The sequence below is a fragment of the Grampus griseus genome, assembly GCF_964374135.1.
Source record: "Grampus griseus genome assembly, chromosome: 8".
Taxonomy (NCBI): Eukaryota; Metazoa; Chordata; class Mammalia; order Artiodactyla; family Delphinidae; genus Grampus; species Grampus griseus.
Window position 1 is genome coordinate 109,287,506 of NC_139002.1, and position 23,609 is coordinate 109,311,114.

Genomic DNA, 23,609 nt, shown 5'->3' on the forward strand with positions numbered 1-23,609 from the left:
GAGATACTGAAAGCAAGGTGGGGTAGACGGGGGCTAGCAGGCTGAGGCCGGGGGTGGGGGAGGGACTTGGGGGACAGATCCACAGGGTGAGACGGGCCGGGCTTGCAGAGAGGCGTGGGCAGGTGAGTGGCCTGGACTCCAAGGAGACCGGTGTCACAGGGGCTTGGAGAGGGACACCTGGTCCCAGGGGCAAAGGGTTCCAACAGGTGACGGGTCACAGTCTTCAAGACTGGCCTTTGGCGGGCAGTCACGTTATCGAGCGTGGAGCTCAGGGGCTCTGAGCTGGGCGCCCGTGAGTCCGATTTGGGGAAAATATGGGGGCAGGAACTCCAACGGGGGTGGGCTCAGGAAGGACAGGGCTGTGAGGGCGGCCTGGGGGCGGGGCCTCAGCCAGGGATGGGATTGCGCAGAGCTGGGCACTCCGGTGGGGGCCTGGGGAGGTGCACCCTGCTCAGGGAGAGACTGCAGCTGGGGTCTGGGGGCTGGGAGGGGCCAGAGACTCAAGGAGGACAGAGGCCCTGGAGGGGGCTTGGATAGGGTCTAGGGTCGTGCGGGGACAGGAGAGCAGACAGGGGCCGGGCTAGGCATGAGGACCCGCTTGGTGAGGACAGGCTGGAGGCACCTGGGCTCTGTGGGTGGAGGGGCTTGGGGAGGCCCAGACACCCACCGGGCCTGGCACTGCGGAGTGGGTGGAGGGCCAGGACTGAGGTGCGGACAGAGCCGGGGGGAGCAGGAAACTCAACAGGCGGAGAAGGGGCAGCACCCAAGGGGGAAGGGGCTCTGACACGGTCCTGGGAGCTGCGGGGGGAGCGGAGGGGGAGCACAGAAGGAGGAAGGGGCTCTCCCCTGGGGAGACAGATGCGAAGACTCAGCGAGGGGCTGGGGGCTCAGCAAGAGGGAGGGCGCAGGGGGCGGTGTCCAGGAGACGCGGGTGGCGCGGGCACCGGGGTCTGGCGCTGCAGCGGAACCCGTGCCTGGTCGGCTCTGCCACCCCGAGGGTCGCCGCTTCCGGCCGGCGCCCGCTGCCCCCACCCAGCCGGCGGGAGGGGGCAGGGAGGTGGCTGCGCCCGCCGCCGCCGCCGCCAACGTGAGTCAGGCTTGGGCTGCAGCCGGCGGCCGGCCTGGCGCTGCGGAGGCAGCGCCGCCACCCCGCGCCCCTCCCCACCGCCACCCCGCGCGCTTCCCGCGCCGAGGTCGGGCCGCTGGGACGCGGAGCGGCGGGACAGCCAGACACCCGCGGGACGGCGGAAGGACGCGCGGAGCGCGGCGCTGGGTCGGGCCAGGCCGCCGAGGATTCTCCAGTAGGTGAGGGCGCGCCGTCCGGGCGGCTGCGGCAGACCCGGGTCAGGCTGGGGGCCTGCGGGGCCGCGGGGCCTCGGCTGCGGACCCTTGGGGCGGCGCGGGGCGCGGGTGCCTCGTCGGAGAGTGTTCGTTTCGCAGAGTGTCATTGTGCGTCCGTTCCCGGCACGGGGCGAGTGGCCCGCGGCGAGTGCGCGCCCTTGGGGTCCGGGCGCCGCTCGGGGCCGGGGTGTGAGGGGGCGATGCGCGCGGGTTCGGAGACCCAGCGGCCGCCGTGTTCATCCTCGGGGGATCGTGTCGGGGCCTGTGTCGCGGTGTGTGTGAGTGTCACAGTGCGGGGTTGTTTACCTGGCGGCGTCTCTGAGCGCTCGGCGTGTGCCGGGGTCTGGGGAGCCGGGTGGTGGTGTTGGCGTTTGTGTCCGGTGTGACAGCGGGAGCCAGCGCGCAGGTGCTCCGGGGAGCTCTCCTCCTTCCGCCAAAGAGTGACTGAGGCTGTGTCATTGTGGGTCTGCGTGCCCTGTGTGTGCAGGGCTGTCTGGGGGTGCTGGTTGCTCTGTTTACCGCAAGAGTGTGCCAGTCGGGATGCTGGGGGGAGCGCTGCTGTTGTGTGTCAGTGGGTGACTGTTTGTGCGCAGATGGCGAAGTGACGAAAAGCCCCCGACGTCCCTGCCAAGGCTGCTGTGAGGGCTCCGGCATCTGCGGCGGGTGGGGATTGTCCTGGGGGGCTGTTTATGGGGCCAAAGGGGAGACACCGCAGGGTGCCAGGGTGGGCCCAATAGGGTGGTCCGGACCCGGCTCATCCTTCCTCTCCCCCTCCCTGCAGGCCCAGGGCTCCAGCCAGTGCCCAGCCCCGCTGGGAGCCCCGGCCAGCACCACGGACGGCACCCAGGAAGCCCGAGTTCCCCTGGACGGGCCTTCTGGATCCCGAGGCCCCCGGCGGGTTCGCCCAAGGGCTGCTTCGCCTGCGTGTCCAAGCCCCCCGCCCTGCAGGCTCCAGTGGCCCCCGGGCCTGAGCCCTCAGCCTCACCCCCCATGGCACCCACCCTGTTCCCCATGGAGTCTAAGAGCAGCAGGACAGACAGTGTGCGGGCCACCAGCGCCCCCCAGGCCTGCAAGCACCTCGCAGAGAAGAAGACCATGACGAACCCCACGGCGGTCATCGAGGTCTATCCCGACACCGCGGAGGTGAACGACTACTACCTGTGGTCCATCTTCAACTTCGTCTATCTCAACTTCTGCTGCCTGGGTTTCATCGCCCTGGCCTACTCCCTCAAAGTGAGCGGGGGGCGGGGATGGAGGAGGGGGCAGGGGGAGCAGGAGGCGTGGGTGCCGGCTGCATCGCTCTGCCCCCTCCCTCGCAGAGAAGCCCATGGGTGCAGCAGGTGCAGCGGAGCGGCTGAGGGATGGAAGGATGGTGGGGGGCCCAGCGAGACACGGATGGCAGCCAGCTCGGGGCTGGCAGGGAGAGCCAGCCCATCCGGACCTGAGCTGGGGAACCTTCCAGGGTGTCTTGTCGGGGCTCGGGGTCCTCAGGGCCAGGGTCCGTGCACAGCGAGTTTGGTCTGTGGGGTGGGGACCTGGGACTCGGTGTCCTGTCCCCTGGGCGGGGGACGTGGGAATTAGGCCTGGGTGAAGCTGTCCCTAGGCATAGGGATGGAGCCAGCAGGGAGATGAAGAGGCCTTGGAATCCTTCCCCTGTTGACAGGAGGAGGGTGACGTCACTGCTGGAGACCTTCTTGTCCAAGCCCCTTGCAGGGAACCTGATGCCAGGCAGGCGCTCCGAGGGAGGCCGTGACAGACAGACGGGGGTGCTGACCCCCAGCCACTGCTCTGTCTCCCCTCACACACGGTTTCTAGATGGTCCGTCCCGGGGGAGGCTCTGTGGGAGCCAGGAGCCCGGGGGAGGGAGGTGTGAGGGTGTCCCATACACCCTGACTCCACGCCCTGAGTGTATACAGCTTCCAGAAGCCCCTTGCTGCTGTGAGAGGAGCTGGCTGGGCGCACAGCAGTGTCCCAGGCAGACAGGACCCCATCCCCCCCGGGGTGGGGGCAAAGTGGAGAGAAGTGGACTGAGATGACAGGAGGGGAGCTGTGATTGACTGGCACTTGGGGTCTTGGGGTCGGGAGATCCACGCGGATGTGTAAGGACCCAAGAGCCTGGGGCTGCTGGAGCCCAACCAGGAGGAAGGGAGGGGTAGACTCAGGGCCTCGCTCCCTTCCCGCCACCCCGGAAGGGCCTGGCTCACGTCTCGCCAGATCATCACTTTTCCCGAGCCCTGATCTGAGTGTCCAAGGCCAGGCGCATTTCACTGATTGCAGCTGCCCGGCGGGGCGGGGGCAGAACACGGGGCGGGGCGGGTTGGGGGGGTTGCTGGAGGCCGAGGAGGGGCTGGGCCCGAGAGGCTAGCCTGGGGGAAGGTGCTGGGACTGCTCTGCCTCTGTGCGTCTCTGAGCACGGAGCCCCCTGCCCTGGCCTCACAAGCTCTGGCCACCTGGTCGTCTTGTCCTCCTGACTCATCATTGGCGTCACGGTCACCCACCGCCTTCAAATCCAGGCCTGTGTACCCAGCCCTGGGCTCCACCACATGGACACCGTGTCCGTTGAGTGTGCGTGAGTGTGGGCACATGTGTGAGTGTGCACGAGTGTGTGCCTGCATATAGGTGTGAGCGTGTGTGCGTGTGTGTGTGCATGAGTTGTGTAGGCATGAGAGTGCATTTGTAAGTGTATGAGTGTGTCGGTGTGAGTGTGCACGTGTGTGTAATTATGTGTGTGAGCATGCATGTAGGGGTGTGGGTGTGCCTGTGTATAATTGTGCATATTGTGTGCGCACGCATATAGGTGTCAGCATGCACGTGTGTAATTGTGTGGGAGTGTGAATGCATGGGTGTGCATATGAGTGTGTGGCACGTGTGTGCACGAGTGTGTGCCTGCATATAGGTGTGAGCATTTGTGTGTGTGTGCATGAACTGTGTAGGCATAAGAGTGCACTTGTAACTGTGTGAGTGTGTGTGGGTGAGTGTGCATGTGTGTATAATTGTGTGTGTGGGAGTAGGAATGCATGAGTGTGCATATGTGTGTTGCATGTGTGTGCACGAGCATATGCCTGCATATGGGTGTGAGAATGCATTGTGGATGTGTGTGCATGTGTGTAATTGTGTGTATTGTGTGTGCGTGCAGGGGTCCCTGGGAATTGGGGGTGAAGCCCCCGGGCCAGCCTCAGCTCTGCCTCCCTGGGCCCTCTTGCCTGGCCCCACGAGTAGCCTGTGGACCTGGGGCCGGCTGCGTGTGCTCCTGTGGGCAGCTGGCTGGCACAGGGCAGGCCCATCTGCTGCGGGTTGTAGGTAGGTCACAGATTTCTGAATGGTTCAGGATCCGCTCTGCAGTGCGGGGTGGGAGTTGCTGCTTCTAGAGGCAGAAGGGGATTCACTGCGCCTGCACCCGGCTGCTCCCTCACATCCTTCCTGGGCGTTAGCGAGGGCAGAAAGGCTTGGGGCTTCCCTGGGAGGGGTGAGCAAGGCGAGCTGCCTCTGTCCCGGGCAGAGGGGAGGACAGACCTGGCTGGCACAGGCTCCCACGCCTGGGAATTCGTCCATCTGTCCGTCCAGCTGTCCGTCTCCTGGGCTGCTGCATCCTACATCGTTTGCAGCCGTCCCAGGCACTTCCAAGGGCACCTGATGGCCTTGGGGTCAGGAGGCCTTGGCTAACTCCCGCGTGGCCTCTTAAAAGCAGTGATCTCGCTTCACTGAGCCTATTTCCTCATATGTTCACAAAACACAGCAAAACAAAACAACATTCAAATAAGCACAGAAGCAGGGCGGAGGCTGGCCTTCGGTGGGTGAGAAAGAAGCGCTGTGTCCCTAGCTGTCCCCGTCTGTCCCCGCACGCCCCGCCCCCAGGGGCACCCTCGTGGGCTCGGCCTGGTGTCTGGGGATGGCTCAGACGCAGAAGGCCAGGTCTCCGTCCGTGCAGTCTGTACGAGGTGCTCACCATGGCCCCCGGCTCCCCTTTCTCGGCCTGGAGAAGTCCAGCCTCCTCATCTTGGCATTCAAGGCCCGGCATGACCCACTTTTAACCGCTTCCCTAAGCGAGCTCCCCGGGTGCGCCTGGCTGCCCCCGGCCTGGGGCCTTTGTGAGGCCCGGGTTGCCCCCACCCCCAAAGGCTCTGCTGCCTCCCTCTGGCCGAACCTTCCTCCCCATCAGAGAGCCCCACACTGACCACAGCTGCCCACCCCTGACCCAAGGCAGGGCTGACCAAGTTGGGGGGCAAAGGATGCTGGAGGGATGGGTGGATGGACAGAGGGTGCGTGGGAAGATGCATACGCACCAAACGGTTCAGGAGAAGAACACTTCACTCCCAGCTTGGGCGTGAGGTTGGGGTCAGCCCCGGACACTTCTGGGGGAGGCAGCATTTACCCGGGCCTTGAAGCGTGGGTGAGGGGACAGGAGTTCATAAACTAAGACACGAGGGTTGGGCAGTCGGGAGCAGCAGGGCCCCATCCTCTGTGGGGAGCAGAAGGTGGTCCAGGAAAGGCAGACTGAGGCTGTGCAGTGAAAGACTTGGAGTTCCATGGGAAGGGTATGGGGGACACGGAAGGGAAAGGTGATCAGAGCTGTGAACTCTGCAGCCAGGGTGGAGGGAGGGGATGAGACAAGCCCAGAGGCAGGGAGGAGTGAGGGTCCGGTGTGGTGGTCCAGGCGAGAGGGCACATGGCTTGAACCAGGGCGGGGATGGTGGCGGAGAGGAGCAGCAGATTGCAATGAGGACACAGGCTGTGAGACTTCTCGGTGACAGGGCAGTCAGAAAGAATAGATTAGGGGGAAGGATACTGTGTTTCTGTTTATACATACTTGCCCACTCCCTCCTTTCTGAATATCACCCATCCATCCATCCATACATATGTACCTACGTCCATCCATCCATCCATCCATCCATCCATCCATCCATCCACCCACCCACCCATCCACTCATCCTCACATCCATCCATCCACCCATCCTTTCATCTATCTGTGCTCACTATATCCGTTGATTTCATTCATCCATCCACCTACGTGCTAACACACCCATTTCCTCACCATGAATCTATTCATACTTTCACCTATCTTTCCATTCATTTATTCACTTAACTTTTCTCCCACCCTCACTCCTGATCCCCTTTACTTTCTCAGTTCATCCCAGAATACTGTCCATCAACACACCAAGTCATTCATCCATACCGAACACATCCACCTACCCATTCGTCTTTCCACCCTCCCACGGGTCTTTTTATATATATCTTCTTCCTCCCTTCTTCCCTTCTCCCCTCTTCTTCCAATTATTTCCTCTCCAATGGTTCATCCATCTAACTGCCCACCTGCTCTGTTTATCCATTCTTCTATCTTCTCTCCCTCCTACCCACCTCTTCCACCTTCTGTGTGTACCGCATAGCCATACGCCCAGTGTTCATGGTGGCTCTGGTGTACAGCATAGGTTTGAGTCCTGGGACCTTAAGTTGGTATTACATCTATCCGCGCCTTATTTTCCTCCTCGTAAAAATGGGGTTGTACCTACCTCAGAATGTTGTTGAGAGGATTAACTGAGTTAATGCCGTGTAACGCTGTTAGCATAGCGCCGTACCCATAGTCGTTTCTTTTATTATTTTTATTGTTCTTTCCTACATCCATCCTCCATGTCCATCCTTACCTCCCATTACTTCTACGCATCCACCTGCCCTGTGTATGACTTTACCCAGTCATCTGTCCATCAATACACATATCCACCAACTTTATTTAAACATCCATCCTTTTCCCGTTGTACATCTCTCTAACCATGTTCCCACCTTCTATTTCCTGTTCCGTCCTTTCTTCCCTTACTCACTTTAATTACCCATCCATCAATTAATCTAGTGATTCATGAAGATAATTCATCTCCTCTCTCTTCTTCTCAACTTTCTCATTCTTTTTCTCATTTACCCAACTGTCTATCTCCTACTCCATGTACCCCATATACCCTGTTTCCTCCTTGTATCCACTCATTCCTTCTTCCATCACTTTTACCCGTCAATGTCCATTACTAATTAGTTCATCCAAGCTTCCATCCATTCATCCATACAGACACATCCTCACCTTTCCTTTTCCCTTTTTTCTTTTCTTCTACCCATTTGCTCACCCCACACATACTTCTAGCCTCCTATCAATTCCTCTATCCACACTGTAACCCAATTCCTTCAGCTATCCCCTCCCACACACCTATTCACTGAATCCATCCATCCATCTCTTTCTATCTAGTGTACGCACACACCTCTGTGGACTTGTTTAATCTCCTCTTTTCTTCCCTCCTGTCTTTCCTCCCCTACATCCATCCATCAGTTATCATGCCTGTCGCCTCTTCCTCCCCTTCCCTCCCTTCCTTGTATGTGACCATCATCTCTATTCATTAAACTCTCTAGTCAGTGACCTAGTCTTCAGTTCATTCAAACTTCCCAGCATCCTTCCACTCTTCACGCATTTGTCTCACGCAATTCTAATGCCTAGTCAGTGACAAGGAACACACGGCCCCTGCCCATGAGGTGCTTACATTCTGGTGGGGTGTCAGACAATAATAAAAGTAACACTTATGCATGTCAGATGGTGACGTCAGCTCTGAAGAGCACATGAAGCATGGTGAGGGAGATGTGCGCTGCTCTTTTATGTAGAGGCAAGGAAGCCCTCTTTGTTGAGATGCTATTTGAGTGTAAACCTGGATTAATTCACGCAGTAGCCATAAGTGCATCTTTTTGAGAAAGCATATTCCAGGAAAAGATCAGATATTGCAAAAGCCCTGCGGCAAAGTCAGGTTCAGGGACCAATGGGGCTAGAATGGGGGTGAGCATAGGAGATGGGTCCAGAGAGGTGGGGGAGGGGCCAGACCACGTACATCTTGTCTGCCACAGTTAGGATTTTGTTCTGCTTTAAGTGAAAACTTTGAGGAATGTTAAACGAAGAGTCAATATTATGTGACTCACTTTTTTTCTTCTTTTTTTTTGGCCATGCCATGTGGCATGCGGGATCTTAGTCCCCCGACCAGGGGTTGAACCCACGCCCGCTGCAGTGGAAGCATGGAGTCCTAACCACTGGACCTCCAGGGAAGTTCCCATGTGACTTACGTTTTAAAAGATTGCTCTTGCTACTAGTGAAGAATCGGCTATAAAGATGCAAGGGGTTGGGGAGTTGGGAGCCAAACCGAAAGCGGTTCACTGAGTCGAGTCTTGGGTCAGAGGGTGGGAGTGGAGAGCTAAAACTGGTCCTAGATTTTGAAAGAAAAGTCAACAGAGTATCCTGCTGGATTGGACATAAGGTGAGGGAAAATAGAGAAGATCCAAAGATTACTCCAGGGATACTCATCTGCGCAGTTGAAAGAAGGGAGGTGGCATTTATAGGTGAGGAAGGAGGCTGCAGGAGGGGCGGGTTTGTGAGGAAAAGACCCTCACTCGCGTTGTCCACCCACCAGTGCATGCACTCATGGTTCCACCCTTTCAGCTACCCGCCCATCCACTTTGTCTCCAAAAATTCATCTGTTCATCTTCTTTCTTCCGGAATTTCACTTCCTTACTGTCAGCCGTCCCTTTATTCACTCTTTCACTTATTTACTAAATTCATGTTTCTACTCGTTTCATCATCTGTCTTTTTTCTTTCTTTCTTTTGCGGTACGCGGGCCTCTCACTGTTGTGGCCTCTCCCGTTGCGGCGCAGGCTCAGCGGCCATGGCTCATGGGCCCAGCCGCTCCGCGGCATGTGGGATCCTCCCAGACCAGGGCACGAACCCGTGTCCCCTGCATCGGCAGGCGGACTCTCAACCACTGCGCCACCAGGGAAGCCCCTATCTGTCTTTTTTTTTCTTCCTCTCCTTCCACGGTTTATCCAACAACCTCATCCATTACTCTGTTCATCTATCCATCCACCCAGCTCTCCATCTAGTCTTTTTTTCTCCCTGGATTCATCTGTTTCCCCCCTTTTACTCATTCATAGTAATAGCAATAGTAACAAGCCAGCAAATAACAATAAAACAACAATTATTGAGCTCTTAATTAATTATTGAGTGTATTCTAGGCACCTTTCTAAGAACTTCTAATTATTTAATTAGATGTAGCATTTTATTTAATGATAACAAAACCCTATGAATAGGTGCAATTAATATCCTGGTTTTACAGATGAGGAAACGGAGGCACTGTGACACAAAGTAAGTGCCTTGAGGTCACCATCAGGTTCCTTCCTCGGACCCTTTTTGAATCACTGCACTCTTCTTCCTGTGGTCATCACCCTCTGTCCATTCATCCTCTCACCTCTTCCTCTCTCTGTCCATTTTCCTGCACTTTCTGTCCATCTCGGTTTATTCATTCATCCACCCAACCATACAGGCTTCCTTTGCACTATTCTCCATTCTTCTGCCAACTCCTATCCATATAGCTAATCAATCATTAAAACTTCCCTTCATCAGCCCTTCTCTCTTGCCTTTCTCCTTCTCACAACCATGTATCCACCCATCCACCATCCAGCCAGTCATCCGTCAACCATCAATACATTTCCGTCTCTCCATCTTTTCCTTTCATTTATTCCTGCTTCCCCTTCATTCACCTCTAAATTAAGTTGCCCATTCATCCATGTATATATTATCCCTCCCTTTCTTCCCTCTACCCCGTTCTTCCAATTATTTATTATATCCATTCGTGTAATCAGGTGTTGAGCTGGTATCCATTCATCTATACACCCATCGACCCATCCTCCCTCCCTTTCCTTCACACACTATCAATCTATCATCCCATGAAGATACACCTTCATAAAAGAACTGTCCATCCATTGATCCGTCTGCACATCCTCCCATTTTTCTTCCTTTCCTTTCTTTGACTGACTCACCCAACTATCCAACCATCAGTCTGTTCACTCACCTGTCTTCCTCCTTTTCCTTTCTTTCCACCCAACATCACCCATCCACCTCTTCACCCACCTGCCCTGCATCCATTTATCCATTCCATTCCTCCCTGTTTACTCCTCCTCCTTTCATGTCATTTCACCCCCACCCACCATCCTTTCCTTCCCTTTGCCTTCCTTCTGCTTTTCAGACTGCCCTTCTCAGCCTCCTTTCCTGGATACCTCTTGCTTCCCAGATCTTTCAACGTTGGGATGCTCTGGGGCTCAGTCCCTGGTCCTCTTCATCTCTTGCCTACACTCTCTCCCTTGGTGCTCTCACCCAGCCTCATGGCTCCAAGTAGCGTCTTTATGCTCATATGCTCATCCAATTTGTATCTCTGCCCTAGACCTCATCCCTGAACTCTAGACTCGCAGAAAACCTACCTGCTCAAAATGTCCAGCTCTACGTCTAGAAGACATTTCTAGCTAAACATGTCAGAAACCCAACTACTGAACCATGCACAAACTTACTCCCCCTGGAGTCTCCTACAGCTCCCTGATTTCAGTAGATCAAATCAAAAAGCCTTGAAGTCATCTCAAATTCCTTTCTTTTTTTCTCACACTCCACATCTGATCCCAGTAAATACTGTCAGCTGTATCTTCAAAATAGATCCAGAAAAGGTCAGTTCCTACCACCTTCACGCCCACTGCCCTGATGCAACCCACCCTGACCACTCACCTGGACTGCCAGCCTCTTCTCTGCTTTGTCCAGCCTCTGCCCCTTCCACCTATTCTCTACACAGCATCCAGAATTACCAGGTTAAAACACGCCGGAGCCTCTGCCCTTGTATTTTCTGCTAAAAAGCGCCTACAAAGTCCCACGCAACCTGCTTCTTGCCTATTTCCTCTCTGACCGTAAGTCGCACTCCCCTTCCCCTCTGGGTTCTGCTCTCCCCACACTGGCCTCTGGTTATTCCTCAGAACACAGGTTCATCCCCACCTCAGAGCTGCGTGCTCTGAGACGTGCTTTCCCTGCAGATAAACACATGACCGAGTCTGTCACACTCTTCCGGGCTTTACTCAAATGTCCGTGTGCTCCATGTGTTCCTTCCTGAGCACCCAGCTAGAGCCATACCTCCCACCATGCTCTCCGCTCTCTGTCCTCCTCAGCTTTCTTTTTAGCACATTTAACACCCTATACATTTTACTTATGTATTGCGTTTACTTTCCATGTCCTCTCCCTTAAACGTGTCCTTAAATGTAAGCTCCATGAGGACAGGGGACTTTGTTTTTTTCCCTGCTGTATACTTGGGACCTAGAAGAGCAACTACACAGAGCAGGCACTGATATTGCTTGACTGAGTTAATGAACCTATTCACCTGCCCTGCATTGGTCTATACTATAATCTACCCAACAACCCTCCCTCCTCCCCAGCTATCTACCCATCCCATTCACCCAGCACACATTCGTATATCCATCTATCCTCCATTCCATCCATTTGACACACTTTTATACGTCCCTACACGCACCTTTCCCACCGCCTCAGTGCACATTCACGCGTCCATCTTACCCGCCTATCCCAACAATTCAGCATTTATTTCTAAACCCATCGAGCCACCTGTCCTACCCATCCAACACATACTCATGTATCCATCTAGCCACCTGTCCAGGTTATCCAGCGCACATTCATAAATTCAGCTACCAGCCTGTCCCGCCCATCCAGTATACCTTCCTGTGACCACCTAGGTACCTGTTCCCATCATGCAATGTAATTTCGTATATCCATCTGTCTACCTGTCCTGCCCACCTGGCATACCTTTATGTGTCCATCTAGCCTGCTCCATCCACTCAGCACCCGTTCTCAGGTATTGATCTACTTGCCTGGCCTGCCTGTGGAGCACGTTTCACGTATCCATCTGTGTACCAGTCCTTCGCTTCTGGCAAACACCCGTGTATCCATCCAACCATCCCTTCCATCCAGCATCCACTCCTATGTCCGTATCTCTGTGTGTCCCATGCATCCAGCACGGGACGTTCATATCTCCCTCCTTCTCATCACCCACCTGCCTTCCCATCATCAAATCACCTGTCCAGTTCTCCTCTTCCCTGATCTCCTTTACAACTGAATGGATGGGTTACTCAGCCATCCACTTCCAACATCCATCTCTATCCTTTCTTTCCTCATTCCAATATCCAACAAGGGAGTCATGACCAATTGTTTATTTTTAAATAAATCAGCCTTGTTTCAACATGAGGAAAAAAAATCAATGAATATAATTTACTAGTTAATGAATTAGAGAAAAAATATGTTTATCTCATGGGGATTTTTAAAAATACAGCAACCTACCTCTAATAATACAATGAACATCATTCTCAGTTGTGAGCTTTACAATTTAGACTGAGAGTAGGCTGCCTGTTACATCATCGCTAGTCAGCATCGTTCCGAAGGCTTCGCTTCCATTATATAAGAGCTTGCTTTGGACCAGACACTATGCTAATGCTTTGTGTCCACCAACTCGTTAATTCCTTTCAACAACCCTATGCCGTAGGTGCTATTGTTATCTCCCTGTTACAGATGAGAATACCTGCTAAGGTTATGCAGTGATGGGCAAAACTGGGATTCAAATCCAGGCATCTGTACTCTTAACCACTGTGCTACAGAGGCTAAGAATAAAGACCTGAAGGAAGAACTAGAACTGTTATTTACAGGAGATGTGATTCATTACATAGAAAACTTGGTCTGTTATCATAATTAATACGATAGTTTAGCTGGGTACAAAATCAATCTATAGAAGTTGAACTTTTATACACCAGCAAAAATCAGTTAGCAATGCAATCTGAGACGTCACTTACAATATGACAACCAAAATAAACAGACTAAGTCTAACAAAAGATGCAATAGCTCTTTCTTCTGGAGAGAATTATGAAATTTTATTTTAATGACGACGTCCAATAAGACCTAAATAAGTGGGTGATACATCATGTTCTCACAACGGAAGATAAAACTCAGTGAAGATGTGGGCTCTCTCCAAAATCACTAGAATAAAAGTTCCACAAGGGCATAGACTTTTCTTCTTTTCTCCTTCCCTTCCCTAGTTCCTCAAGGCCAGCTTCTTTTCCTCCCTCTACCTCTCCATTCTGTACAATCTGCCTTAAGTCACCCAATCTTCCACCCCTTCCCCAGTCCCTCCAACTTGTCCCCCAGCTCCACTCCACTCCATCTCCTCCTTCCCTTCCTCAGCCCCTCCATCCACTGCCAGACAGTCACTTCTGTCTTCTTTCTTGTCTCCTCTCCCTCTGTTCCTTCCACCATTCGCCTCATCCATCCATCCACCCAGCCACACTCCCACACCATCTGTGTCCCCACCACGTTAACTACCCATCTATTCTCCCGTCCATCTGCGTAACCCACCCTCCGGGCAGCCAGACATCAGTGTCCTATATCTGCCCAACCCAGCCCCCTGCCTTTTGTCCACACATCCATCCGTACATCCATTTACCCACCAATCTGCTGATGCAGAGACTTTCTCTCCCCGCCTCTTTCATCTCTCGGCTTCCTCTTTCTCCTCCTCCTCCCAGGCTTTGCTCTCTGCTTGCAGCATGCTCAGACCTGCTCTTCTCTGGACTCTGTGGAGGGAGAGGGGACTCCTCAGACCTAGCCTGGGTCAGGGGACATGCTCCCCAGGGACACCTCTTCACAGCCAGAGGATCTTGGAAATGGGTCCACCGCTGTCCACCATCTCCCCAGGACTTACTGGGCTCCAACCGCTCCCTTCACTTTAATATCCCGTTGCAGGGACCCCAGGGCTGCCTCCCGTCCAAGCACAGTGTGTATTCTCAGGGAATCCCAGGCAATTTTACATGAGGTGGGACCAATCAGATTAGGACACACGTGTATTGCCCCATCGTCCAATCACGTAACTCTCTGAGACCGGCTTCCTCTTTTATTTTATTTATTTATTTTCCCAGCGTTATTGAGATATAATCAACCTACAACATTGTATATGCTTAAGGTGTACCAGAAATGATTTCCACAGTGGGGTTAGTTAATACTCATCATCTTATATAGTTATCTTTTTTTTTTTTTTTTTTTGGTGGTAAGAACACCGAAGATGCACTATCTTAGCAACTTTCAAGTACATAATACAGTATTAACGATCCATTTTACTTTATATAGTTTTAGATTTATAGAAAGGTTGCAAAAAAAAAAAAGCTACAAAGAATTCCTATATACCCTTCACCCAGACATCCCCATGTTAACAGTGTGCCATATTCACTCTTCTCTCTCTCTCTAAATACATATTATTTATTTTGTAAACTGTTTGAAAGTACGTTTCCGACCCGATGCCCCATAATCCGGGGCACGTTTCCACCCAGCAGGACATCGTTGTGCAGCAGCCCCGCACGGTTGTCAGGACTCAGGAATCGGCCACTGACACTGGCTTGGGGCTACAGTCTCAGGGCCCCTCTGCCCTCATGCCCTCGCGCCTGGCCCCTGCCTGTGTCCACCCCTCGGCGCCGGCTGCCGGTCTCACCTCCTCCTTCTGGCTTCAGGTTCGGGACAAGAAACTTCTCAACGACCTGAATGGGGCAGTGGAGGACGCCAAGACCGCTCGGCTGTTCAACATCACCAGCTCTGCCCTGGCTGCCTCCTGCATCATCCTCGTCTTCATCTTCCTGCGGTACCCGCTCACCGACTACTGAGGCCCCGACAGGCACCGCCAGCCTGGAGATGAAGCTCTGAGATGGGTTCATTTCGTGGCTGAGGAAAGCCGGATGCCCTGCGGTGGGGGCGGAGCCGGAGCCCCCCTGCAGCTGGGAACCCGGCAGCGAGGCAGGGGGACAGTGAGTTAGGTGCCAGCCCACGCTCTCTGCCTCCCGGCCCTCCTCCTGTTTCAGGGGGGCCCATGGGTTTCTTCCTGTGCTGCTGCACCTTGGCTTCCAGTGGCTGCCCTCCCTGCCTGCCTGTGCCCCCGCCCAGGCTCCTGGGGCCCCTCAGACCTGACACCCAGCAAGAAGGGCTTTTGTGGGAGCTTCCCAGGATCCGGTGGCCGCCAGCATCTGGGGACTGACTCTCTCCTCCCTGATGCCACCTCCTCCAAGCCGTGACCCTGCTCAGAGCTCTTGTATCTGTGAACTTCCAATAAAATAGCTGCCCAGCTCTGGCCCAGCCTCCTGTCCCCCACTTGGGCAGGGCTCGGGGTGGAGGGCGTGCGGGGGGCGGGACTTGGAGGCTTTGGGAAGCCCACTCAATCCCTGCCTGGGGATCCTGGGCCCCGAGTGCTGCATCCAGCTGGCTTTTCCAGGGGAAGTTCGCCCCATAATCCAGGTGGTCTCTTCTGTTCACTGTGCATTACGGGACCGAGGGGGCTTTTGGTGAAGAGTGCCCCTAACACGAGTCCCCACGAGGATCAGGCAGCCTCCTTGGAGAGGAGGGAAGGGGGGCGGGCACCAGGAGGGCGCCCCAGGCGGCTGTGGCAGTGCCCTGGCCAATCCCAGTCTACCTTGGGGACCTGGGACCTGGGCAGCTTCCTCCGTTTCCTCATCCGCGAAGTAGGGGATGTGGCTTTCCCATGTCTCAGAGGCGCCATGAGGTTCACCAGAGGGGAAAACGAGGCATCCGCTGGAGGTTGCTGTTTCAGTATCAAGATGGGTGCAGGCGGCACGTGCGGGGAGCCAGGGCAGCGATGCTCCCACAGAGATGGGCTCTGCTCACAGCCCGGTAGGGTGCGTCAGCCTCTGAGAGCAAGTCTGAAGAGTCCTAGGACAGGAGAAGTGCAGGCCCCGTGGGACCTGACGGAGGAGGCCCGATTCAGCCCAGGAGCTGCAGAGAGGGCAGCAGGTGGAGGAACCCCAGAGCCAGCCGAGGCCTCACCATGAGGGATGCAGCCGGTCTAGGAAGCAGAGGAGGTTGTGTGCAGGCAGACCTCTTCCATCGCTGGGGCGATGGTTGTGGTCGTATGGATGTGGGGGCAGGAGTTGGGGGCTCCCCTCGGACCTCCTGGGAGAGAGGGGCCCTCCCCTGGAGTCCTCTGGGAAGGCAAATCTTCGGGATGGGCCGTGGGTCTCTGGAGAGCTGTGGGCCAGCTGGGTTGGGTGGCTGCCCGTCTAATGGCACGAGTGGTGGGCTCAGTGGCCTTCTCATGTGGCGCCCAGCTGCACAGACTAGAGAGAGGGAGCCCCGTGCAGGGGGCTGGGAGAGGTGTCCAGGAGGGGGGTGTTGGAACAGGACACAGGCTGCTGTTTGGTTGGGGAGGACGGGAGCAGGCTGAGGGGCTCAGGGACTAGAATCCTGGGGGGGGTCCACTGCCGGGAGGGATGGGGACTCAAGGCGGGGGGCGGGTCACAGGAGCAGCGGTTCTGGGTGTTATGACCACTGGGCCTGGAGAAGTGTTTCCCAGGTGAGAATATCAAGAGCCTGGGTGTTGGCTGCACGCCCGTGGATATGGCCCAGGGCTCGGAGTGGAGACTCGAGCTGGGTCAGGAAGCTTCAAGCAAAGCGGGGCAGCCTGGGTGGATGGGGGCAGAGATGGGGTGAGTGAGTGGGACTCACGAACTCCCCCCAGGACGGGGGAGAAAGCAGGGACCCGGTGCTGCTGACCCCTGACCCCGGGCAGCGGTGGATTGGGGTAGAAGGGGCAGTCAGGGGCCCTGCAAGGTCGTAGGGAGTTGAATCGCGGCCACCCCGTGGAAGGGAGCAGCCAGCCTTCCAGGTGGCCTCCATGGAGGGCTGGAGCCGGGAGGGCAGTTGGCGGTTGGGCTGAGCAACTGGACGCCGTGACAGACCACTGCCTCTCAGTCATGGGCGCTCTCAACACTCCCGCAGTCAGGCCCAGGTAGGCGCCCACCACAGCCCGTGGGTCCCTGGAGGAGCCGGGAATGGAGCGAGGAGTGATGGGAGGGGCTGCGGCCGGTCGCGGGAGAGAGTCCCCGCCCCGCACCCCGACGGGCTCCCCAGGCACCTGGGGTTCAGCCTGGGCCACCCTGGCGTCCTAGCGCTTTATGGTGCCTGGCGGGGGTGCTGAAAGTGGAGGGGAAATGTTTCCTTTGCTCATCCTCCCTCCACCTTCGATGCCCGCGGCTGGCTGGCTGCGGGGGACGGCTCCCAGGAGGAAGGGCACCCACACTGTCTGCCTCCGCCAGCTTCTACCTGGCGGTGCCCGTGCAGCGGAGGCGTCGGGCTCCTGTTGGGGAAACGGCACAGTCGCCCTGCAGCCAGCAAAGGCGCCCTCGGCTCACGGATGCTCGTATCCGGTCCTGGGCAGCGTGGGGCACGCGGCCCCCAGCGGTGCCGGCCTCGCACGTCAGGCTCCGGAGAGGGGCGGGCATCCCCGGCACCACGACCGTGGTGGGTCAGGTGGACCCCTCGCCCTCACAGACAACAGGCCGCACGGGCTGTGCCTTGGTCTCTGGCTTCCAGGCCCTTGTCTTTGCCTCTCTGGTCTCTTCCCTGACCTTCCTTCCGGCCCCGTGCCCCCTGCGCTCTCCCCTCCCCATTTTTATTTGATTTTCAGTTTGCAGTAAATAATAAGTACGTATGAATGAATCGTCCTCGCTCACTCTCTTCCCGTCCCTCCTGGACGTGCCCCCTAGTTTTCTGCATCTTTGGGGGCATCAGGTGACATTCCCTGCCCTCCCCTCTCCCTCGTGCTGCCCTGGCTGGTCTGGCCACTGTCCTTGTGACCCCCCCCCCCAGCCCAGAGTCCAATCTAAAAGGATCGGGACCAAGTAGCTGGATGGGGAGCGGGTCTAAAGGGCGAGACTGGCCGTGTGTGCGTGCATCTGAGTGTGCGCATGTGGGCACGTTTGCATGTGTGCGTGTGTGTGTGTGCCTCTGCCTGCAGGCATGTGTGTGCTGGGGTGGGGGGTGTCGCTGTGCAGCCAGCACAGCCCCTTGCCTTGACCACAGCCCCCTCAGAATTCCCCAGGGCCCATCCACTTGCAAAGCCACTGCCCACTCCAGCCTGACTCTGCAGACTTTGGAAACCCACAGAATATTCTTTCTCAGTCGTGCGCTCTCATCTCCCCCGCAGGGGTGCAGAGCTCAGGGTGTCACCCTACTGCTCCCCCTCCCACAGAATAGTGACCACCGGCCCAGATGGGGGCACGAGGGGAGGAGCAGGTCCCTGACTGCCACCAACCCCAAGCCCACGAGACCTGGTCCTCTGCACGTGACCTGTGGGTGGGAGGACAGCGGGACAGATATGGGGGGCTTTTCTGAGTCAGAAGAGGCACAGCATCCCCTCCCCCACGCCCTGCCACCTAACGCCACCTGATGAGGCTGGGACCCCTAAAGGGAGTCTCAAGGCTGATTTCCAGGACAGAAAGATGTGCTCCTGAGAGGGCTGCCAGAGGGGCGTGGAGAAAAGAAGATGGAATCAATTAGGCCACAGATTCAAGACCATTGAAGCCCAAATACTGACAAATCCCCACACATCACAGTAGGGGTAGCAAATCAATAAAATAAGAAATGAAAAAGGAAAAGTTATAACCGACACCACAGAAATACAAAAATCATAAGAGACAGCTAAGAGGAAGTATATGCCAGTCAAATGGACAACCTGGAAGAAATGGACAAATTCTTAGGTACAATCTCCCAAGACTGAACCAGGAAGAAACAGAAAATATGAACAGACCAATCACAAGTACTGAATGGAATCTGTGATTTCAAAATTCCCAACAAACAAAAGTCCAGGACCTGATAGCTTCACAGGCAAATTCTATCAAACATTTAGAGAAGAGTTAACACCTCTCCTTCTGAAACTACTCCAAAAAATCGCAAAGGAAGTAACATTCCCAAACTCATTCTACAAGGCCACCATCACCCTGATACCAAAACCAGACAAAGAGATCACACAAAGAAAGAGAAAATTACAGGCCAATATCACTGATTAACACAGATACAAAAAAAATCCTCAACAAAATATTAGCAAACTGAATTCAACAATAAGTAAAAGGATCATACACAGTAATCAAGTGGGATTTATCCCAGGGATGCAAGGATTTTTCAATATCCTCAAATCAATCAATGTGATACACCACATTAACAGAATGAAGGATAAAAATCATATGATCACCTCAGTAGATGCAGGAAAGGCTTTTGACAAAATTCAACATTCATTTATAATAAAAACTCTCCACAGAGTAGGTATAGAGGGACCATACCTCAACATAATAAAGGTCATATATGACAAGACCATAGCTAACATCATATCCAATGGCGAAAAGCTGAAAGCTTTCCCTCTAAGATCAGGAACAAGACAAGGATGCCCACTCTCACCACTTTTATTCAACATAGTATTGGAAGACTTAGACACAGCAATCAGACAAGAAAAAGAAACTAAAGGAGTCCAAGTTGGAAAGGAAGACGTAAAACTGTCATTGTCTGCAGATGACATGATGCTATACAGAGAAAATCCTAAAGATGCTGCCAGAAAACTGCTAGAGCTTATCAGTGAATTCAGTAGAGTTGCAGGGTACAAAATTAATATACAGAAATCTGTGGCATTTCTATACACTAACAATGAAAGATCAGAAAGAGAAATTAAGGAAATAATTTGCTTTTGTTTCCCTTGCCTAAGGAGACAGATCCAAAAAAAATTGCTATGATTTATGTCAAAGAATGTTCTGCCTTGTAATTTACTATCATGTCAAAAAGAATAAAATACCTAGGAATAAACCTACCTAAGGAGGTAAAAGACCTGTAATCAGAAAACTGTAAGACACTGAAGACAGAAATTGAAGATGACACAAGTAGATGGAAAGATATACCATGCTCATAAATTGTAAGAATTAATACAGTTAAAATGACCATACTACCCAAGGCAGTCTACAGATTCAATACAATGGCATTTTTCACAGAACTAGAACAAATAATTTTAAAATTTGTATGGAAACACAAAAGACTCTGAATAGCCAAAACAATCTTGAGAAAGAACAGAGCTGGAGGAATCACACGCCCTGACTTCAGACTATAGTACAAAGCTATATTCATCAAAACAATGTGGTACTGACACAAAAACAGACACATAAATCAATGGCACAAAATAAAGAGCCCCCCAATAAACCTACACTTGCATAGTCAATTAATCTATGACAAAGGAGGCAAGAATATACAATGGAGAAAAGATAGTCTCTTCAATAAGTGGTGTTGGGAAAACTGGACAGCTTCATGTAAAAGAATGAAATTACAACATTTTCTCACACCATATACAAAAGTACATTTAAAATGGATTAAGGACCTAAATGTAAGACCAGAAACCATAAAACACCTAGAAGAAAACATCGGCAGAACACGCTTTGATAGAAATTGTAGCAATATGTTTTTGGATCTGTCTCCTCAGACAAGGGAAACAAAAGCAAAAATAAACAAATGGAACCTAATTAAACACAAGGGCTTTTGTACAATAAAGGAAACCATTGACAAAACAAAAAGAAAACCTACAGACTGGGAAAAAAATATTCCAGTTGGTCACGAATGATGCTCCGCAATGGGAGAGGCCACAACAGTGAGAGGCCTGCGTACCACAAAAACAAAAACAACAAAAAAAAGATAATGAACACTGCTGTACTTCATATACAAAAGCTAAGAAGTAAATCCTAAGAGTTCTCATCACAAGGAAAAATCTCTTTTTCTATTTCTTTAATGCTGCATCTACATGAGATGATGGATGTTGACTAAACTTTTGTGGTCATCATTTCATGATGTATGTAAGTCAAATTGTTGCAGTGTCCGTCTTAAAATTATAGAGTGCTGTATGCAATTATGTGTCAATAAAACTTGAAAGAAAACCACTGTGATACATTTGACAAGTCAAGGCACACATGGGTGACATCTGCATGCTGAGAAGGTTCTATTGCTTTTTTTTTTTTTTTTTGCGGTACGCGGGCCTCTCACTGCTGTGGCCTCTCCCGTTGCGGAGCACAGGCTCTGGATGCGCAGGCTCAGCGGCCATGGCTCACGGGCCCAGCCGCTCCACGGCATGTGAGATCCTCCCGGACCGGGGCACGAACCCGTGTCCCCCGCATTGGCAGGCGGACTCTCAACCACTGCGCCACCAGGGAAGCCCCTAAGGTTCTATTTCTTGATGCTGGTGGTGGGTACACAAGTATATGCTTTATAAAAGATTGTACAGCTATGCCTTATGAAGTTTTCTGTATGATATATATATTTATTTATAAGTATACATAACTTTTTTCTGTATAAATATTTATACGTATATATGTGTTTATACAAATGTATATTTACAGCAGTATCATTCATAAATGTCATCAGTGGGAAATAAATGTCTATTAACATATATTTTCATATACGTATGAAAATAAAAAGGATGAATGTGCACCGTCTTGTTTGGACTCAAGTAATTCCCCTGGGGAGTTTATCCTTGTATTTATTCATAAATAACTACAATGCATAGACTAGAGCGTCTCTGGAAGGAGAATGATAGTGGGAAGGGAAACAGGTGAGCAGGAGATTGTCCATTTTTACTGTGAATGAAAACACACAGAGAGAAGTAGGAGGGGCACCCAGCTGGGGGGTGTTGGGGAGGAGGGGGGCCAGCTCCAAGGTGGGTGAGGAAGGGACCACGTGGGGGGTTGAGAAGGGCATCTTCATGCGGAGGGACAGTAGTGATGACGGGAGATTGGTGACAGACAAGGGAACTGGTCAGATTAGCAAAGATATCACAGCTGACCGGAGTCAGGTGTTGGTGAGGAGGGTGGGAAATGTGGAAAGGGATAAAATGGGGGTGCACCCGGGGTGCTCGCTGGCATTGGAGGAGGATGTGTGTCCTCTGGCTCTCTCTGCTGACAGGGTCTGCAACATCCCAGTAGCAAAAGCTCGTCCAGTGCCCAGTGACACTTCACCACCTACAACAGGGGTCCCCAGCCCCCGGGCCACAGACCGGTACCAGTCCGTGGCCTGTTAGGAGCCAGGCCGCAGGGCAGGCGAGCGAGCGAAGCTCCACCTGTATTTACGGCCGCTCCCCGTCGCTCGCATTACCGCCTGAGCTCCACCTCCTGTCAGATCAGCGGTGGCGTTAGATTCCCACAGGAGCGCGAGCCCTGCTGTGAACTGCGCACGCGAGGGATCTAGGCTGAGCGCTCCTTGTGAGAACCTAATGCCCGATGATCTGAGGTGGAGCTGAGGCGCTGATGCTGGCGCTGGGGAGCGGCTGCAAATACAGGTTGTCATTAGCAGAGAGGTTTGGCTGCACAGAGACCTAATAAATCAATCGCTTGCAGACTCACATCAAAACCCTACCAGTTGGGCTTCCCTGGTGGCGCAGTGGTTGAGGGTCCGCCTACCGATGCAGGGGACACGGGTTCGTGCCCCGGTCCGGGGGGATCCCACATGCCGCGGAGCGGCTGGGCCCGTGAGCCATGGCCGCTGGGCCTGCGCGTCCGGAGCCTGTGCTCCGCAACGGGAGAGGCCACGGCAGTGAGAGGCCCGTGTACCACAAAAAAAAAAAAAAAAAAAAAAAAAACCCTACCAGTGAGTGGCAGTGAAAACAAGCTCAGGGCCCCCGCTGATTCTGCATTACGGTGAGCAGTATAATTATTTCATTTATATATTACAATGTAACAATAACAGAAATAAAGTGCACAGTAAATGTAATGTGCTTGAAGCATCCCGAAAACACCTCCACCCCCAGCCTGTGGAAAAACTGTCTGCCGCGAAACCAGTCCCTGGTGCCAAAAAGGTTGGGGACCGCTGACCTACAAGACCCAGGGCTCCCTGGGAAACGGCTGATTCCAGGGAACGCCCAGGGCTGACCTGGGCCAGCTTGCACCAGGAAGCAAGAAGGGCTGAAGGTTCGAGGAGGATGTGTCCAAAACGTGCAGGACCCCCTCCCAAATCCAGGACCATCAGAGGATCAAAGTAGACAATATTAGTAACAATTATAATCCTTTGAATAAAATAGGAAACCATGAGTCCATACTGAGATTAGTAAATAAATCAGCTGGGGGTTTAATGGACACTGGGATCTTTGGTTTCAAAGAACCACCCTGAAGAATAATTATAATTACAGAGGGAAAACTGAGTGATGTCACGGGTGGAGAACTGCAGGTCCTACTCGATCTAATGACCCGGTGAACATCATTGGGAAGGGGACATATCAGAATTGTCTACCACCCGAGAGGATGCACTGGGAACAGCCTAACTCAGCCTCACTCGTGTGTATCCCTCCTGCTGTGGCCTGTCTGAGCCTGTGCCTCCCAAACTGAAATGCCCCAACGTGATGAGAGTCAGATGAGGTCCCGAGGGTGGGGCCCCGTGGGGGACTAGGGCCCTTGTGAGAAAAGGAAGAGAGCAGGGCCCCCTCTCCTCCATGTGAGGACACAATGGGACAGGTCTTACCAGGAACCAAACTGGCGGCACCTTGATCCCAGACCACCAGCCTCCAGGACCGTGAGCGTAATTGTCCGCTGTTTAAGCTGCCCGGTCT

General features: G+C 53.5%; 1 protein-coding gene across 2 annotated transcripts; it reads left to right on the plus strand.

The window, feature by feature from the left end:
* Window positions 1-2,331: 2,331 nt before the first annotated feature.
* IFITM10 (interferon induced transmembrane protein 10) lies at window positions 2,332-14,865 on the plus strand (the record flags this gene model as incomplete). 2 transcript variants are annotated; one of them, XM_082659987.1, is made up of 2 exons in its annotated part: window positions 2,332-2,574; window positions 14,716-14,865. In XM_082659987.1, the coding sequence occupies 2 exons, from the start codon at window positions 2,332-2,334 to the stop codon at window positions 14,863-14,865; spliced, it is 393 nt and encodes a 130-aa protein (XP_082516113.1). The 2 variants fall into 2 exon arrangements, with proteins under 2 accessions (XP_082516113.1, XP_082516114.1); XM_082659988.1 differs by having other exon boundaries at window positions 2,332-2,484.
* Between the last annotated feature and the right edge of the window lie 8,744 nt (window positions 14,866-23,609).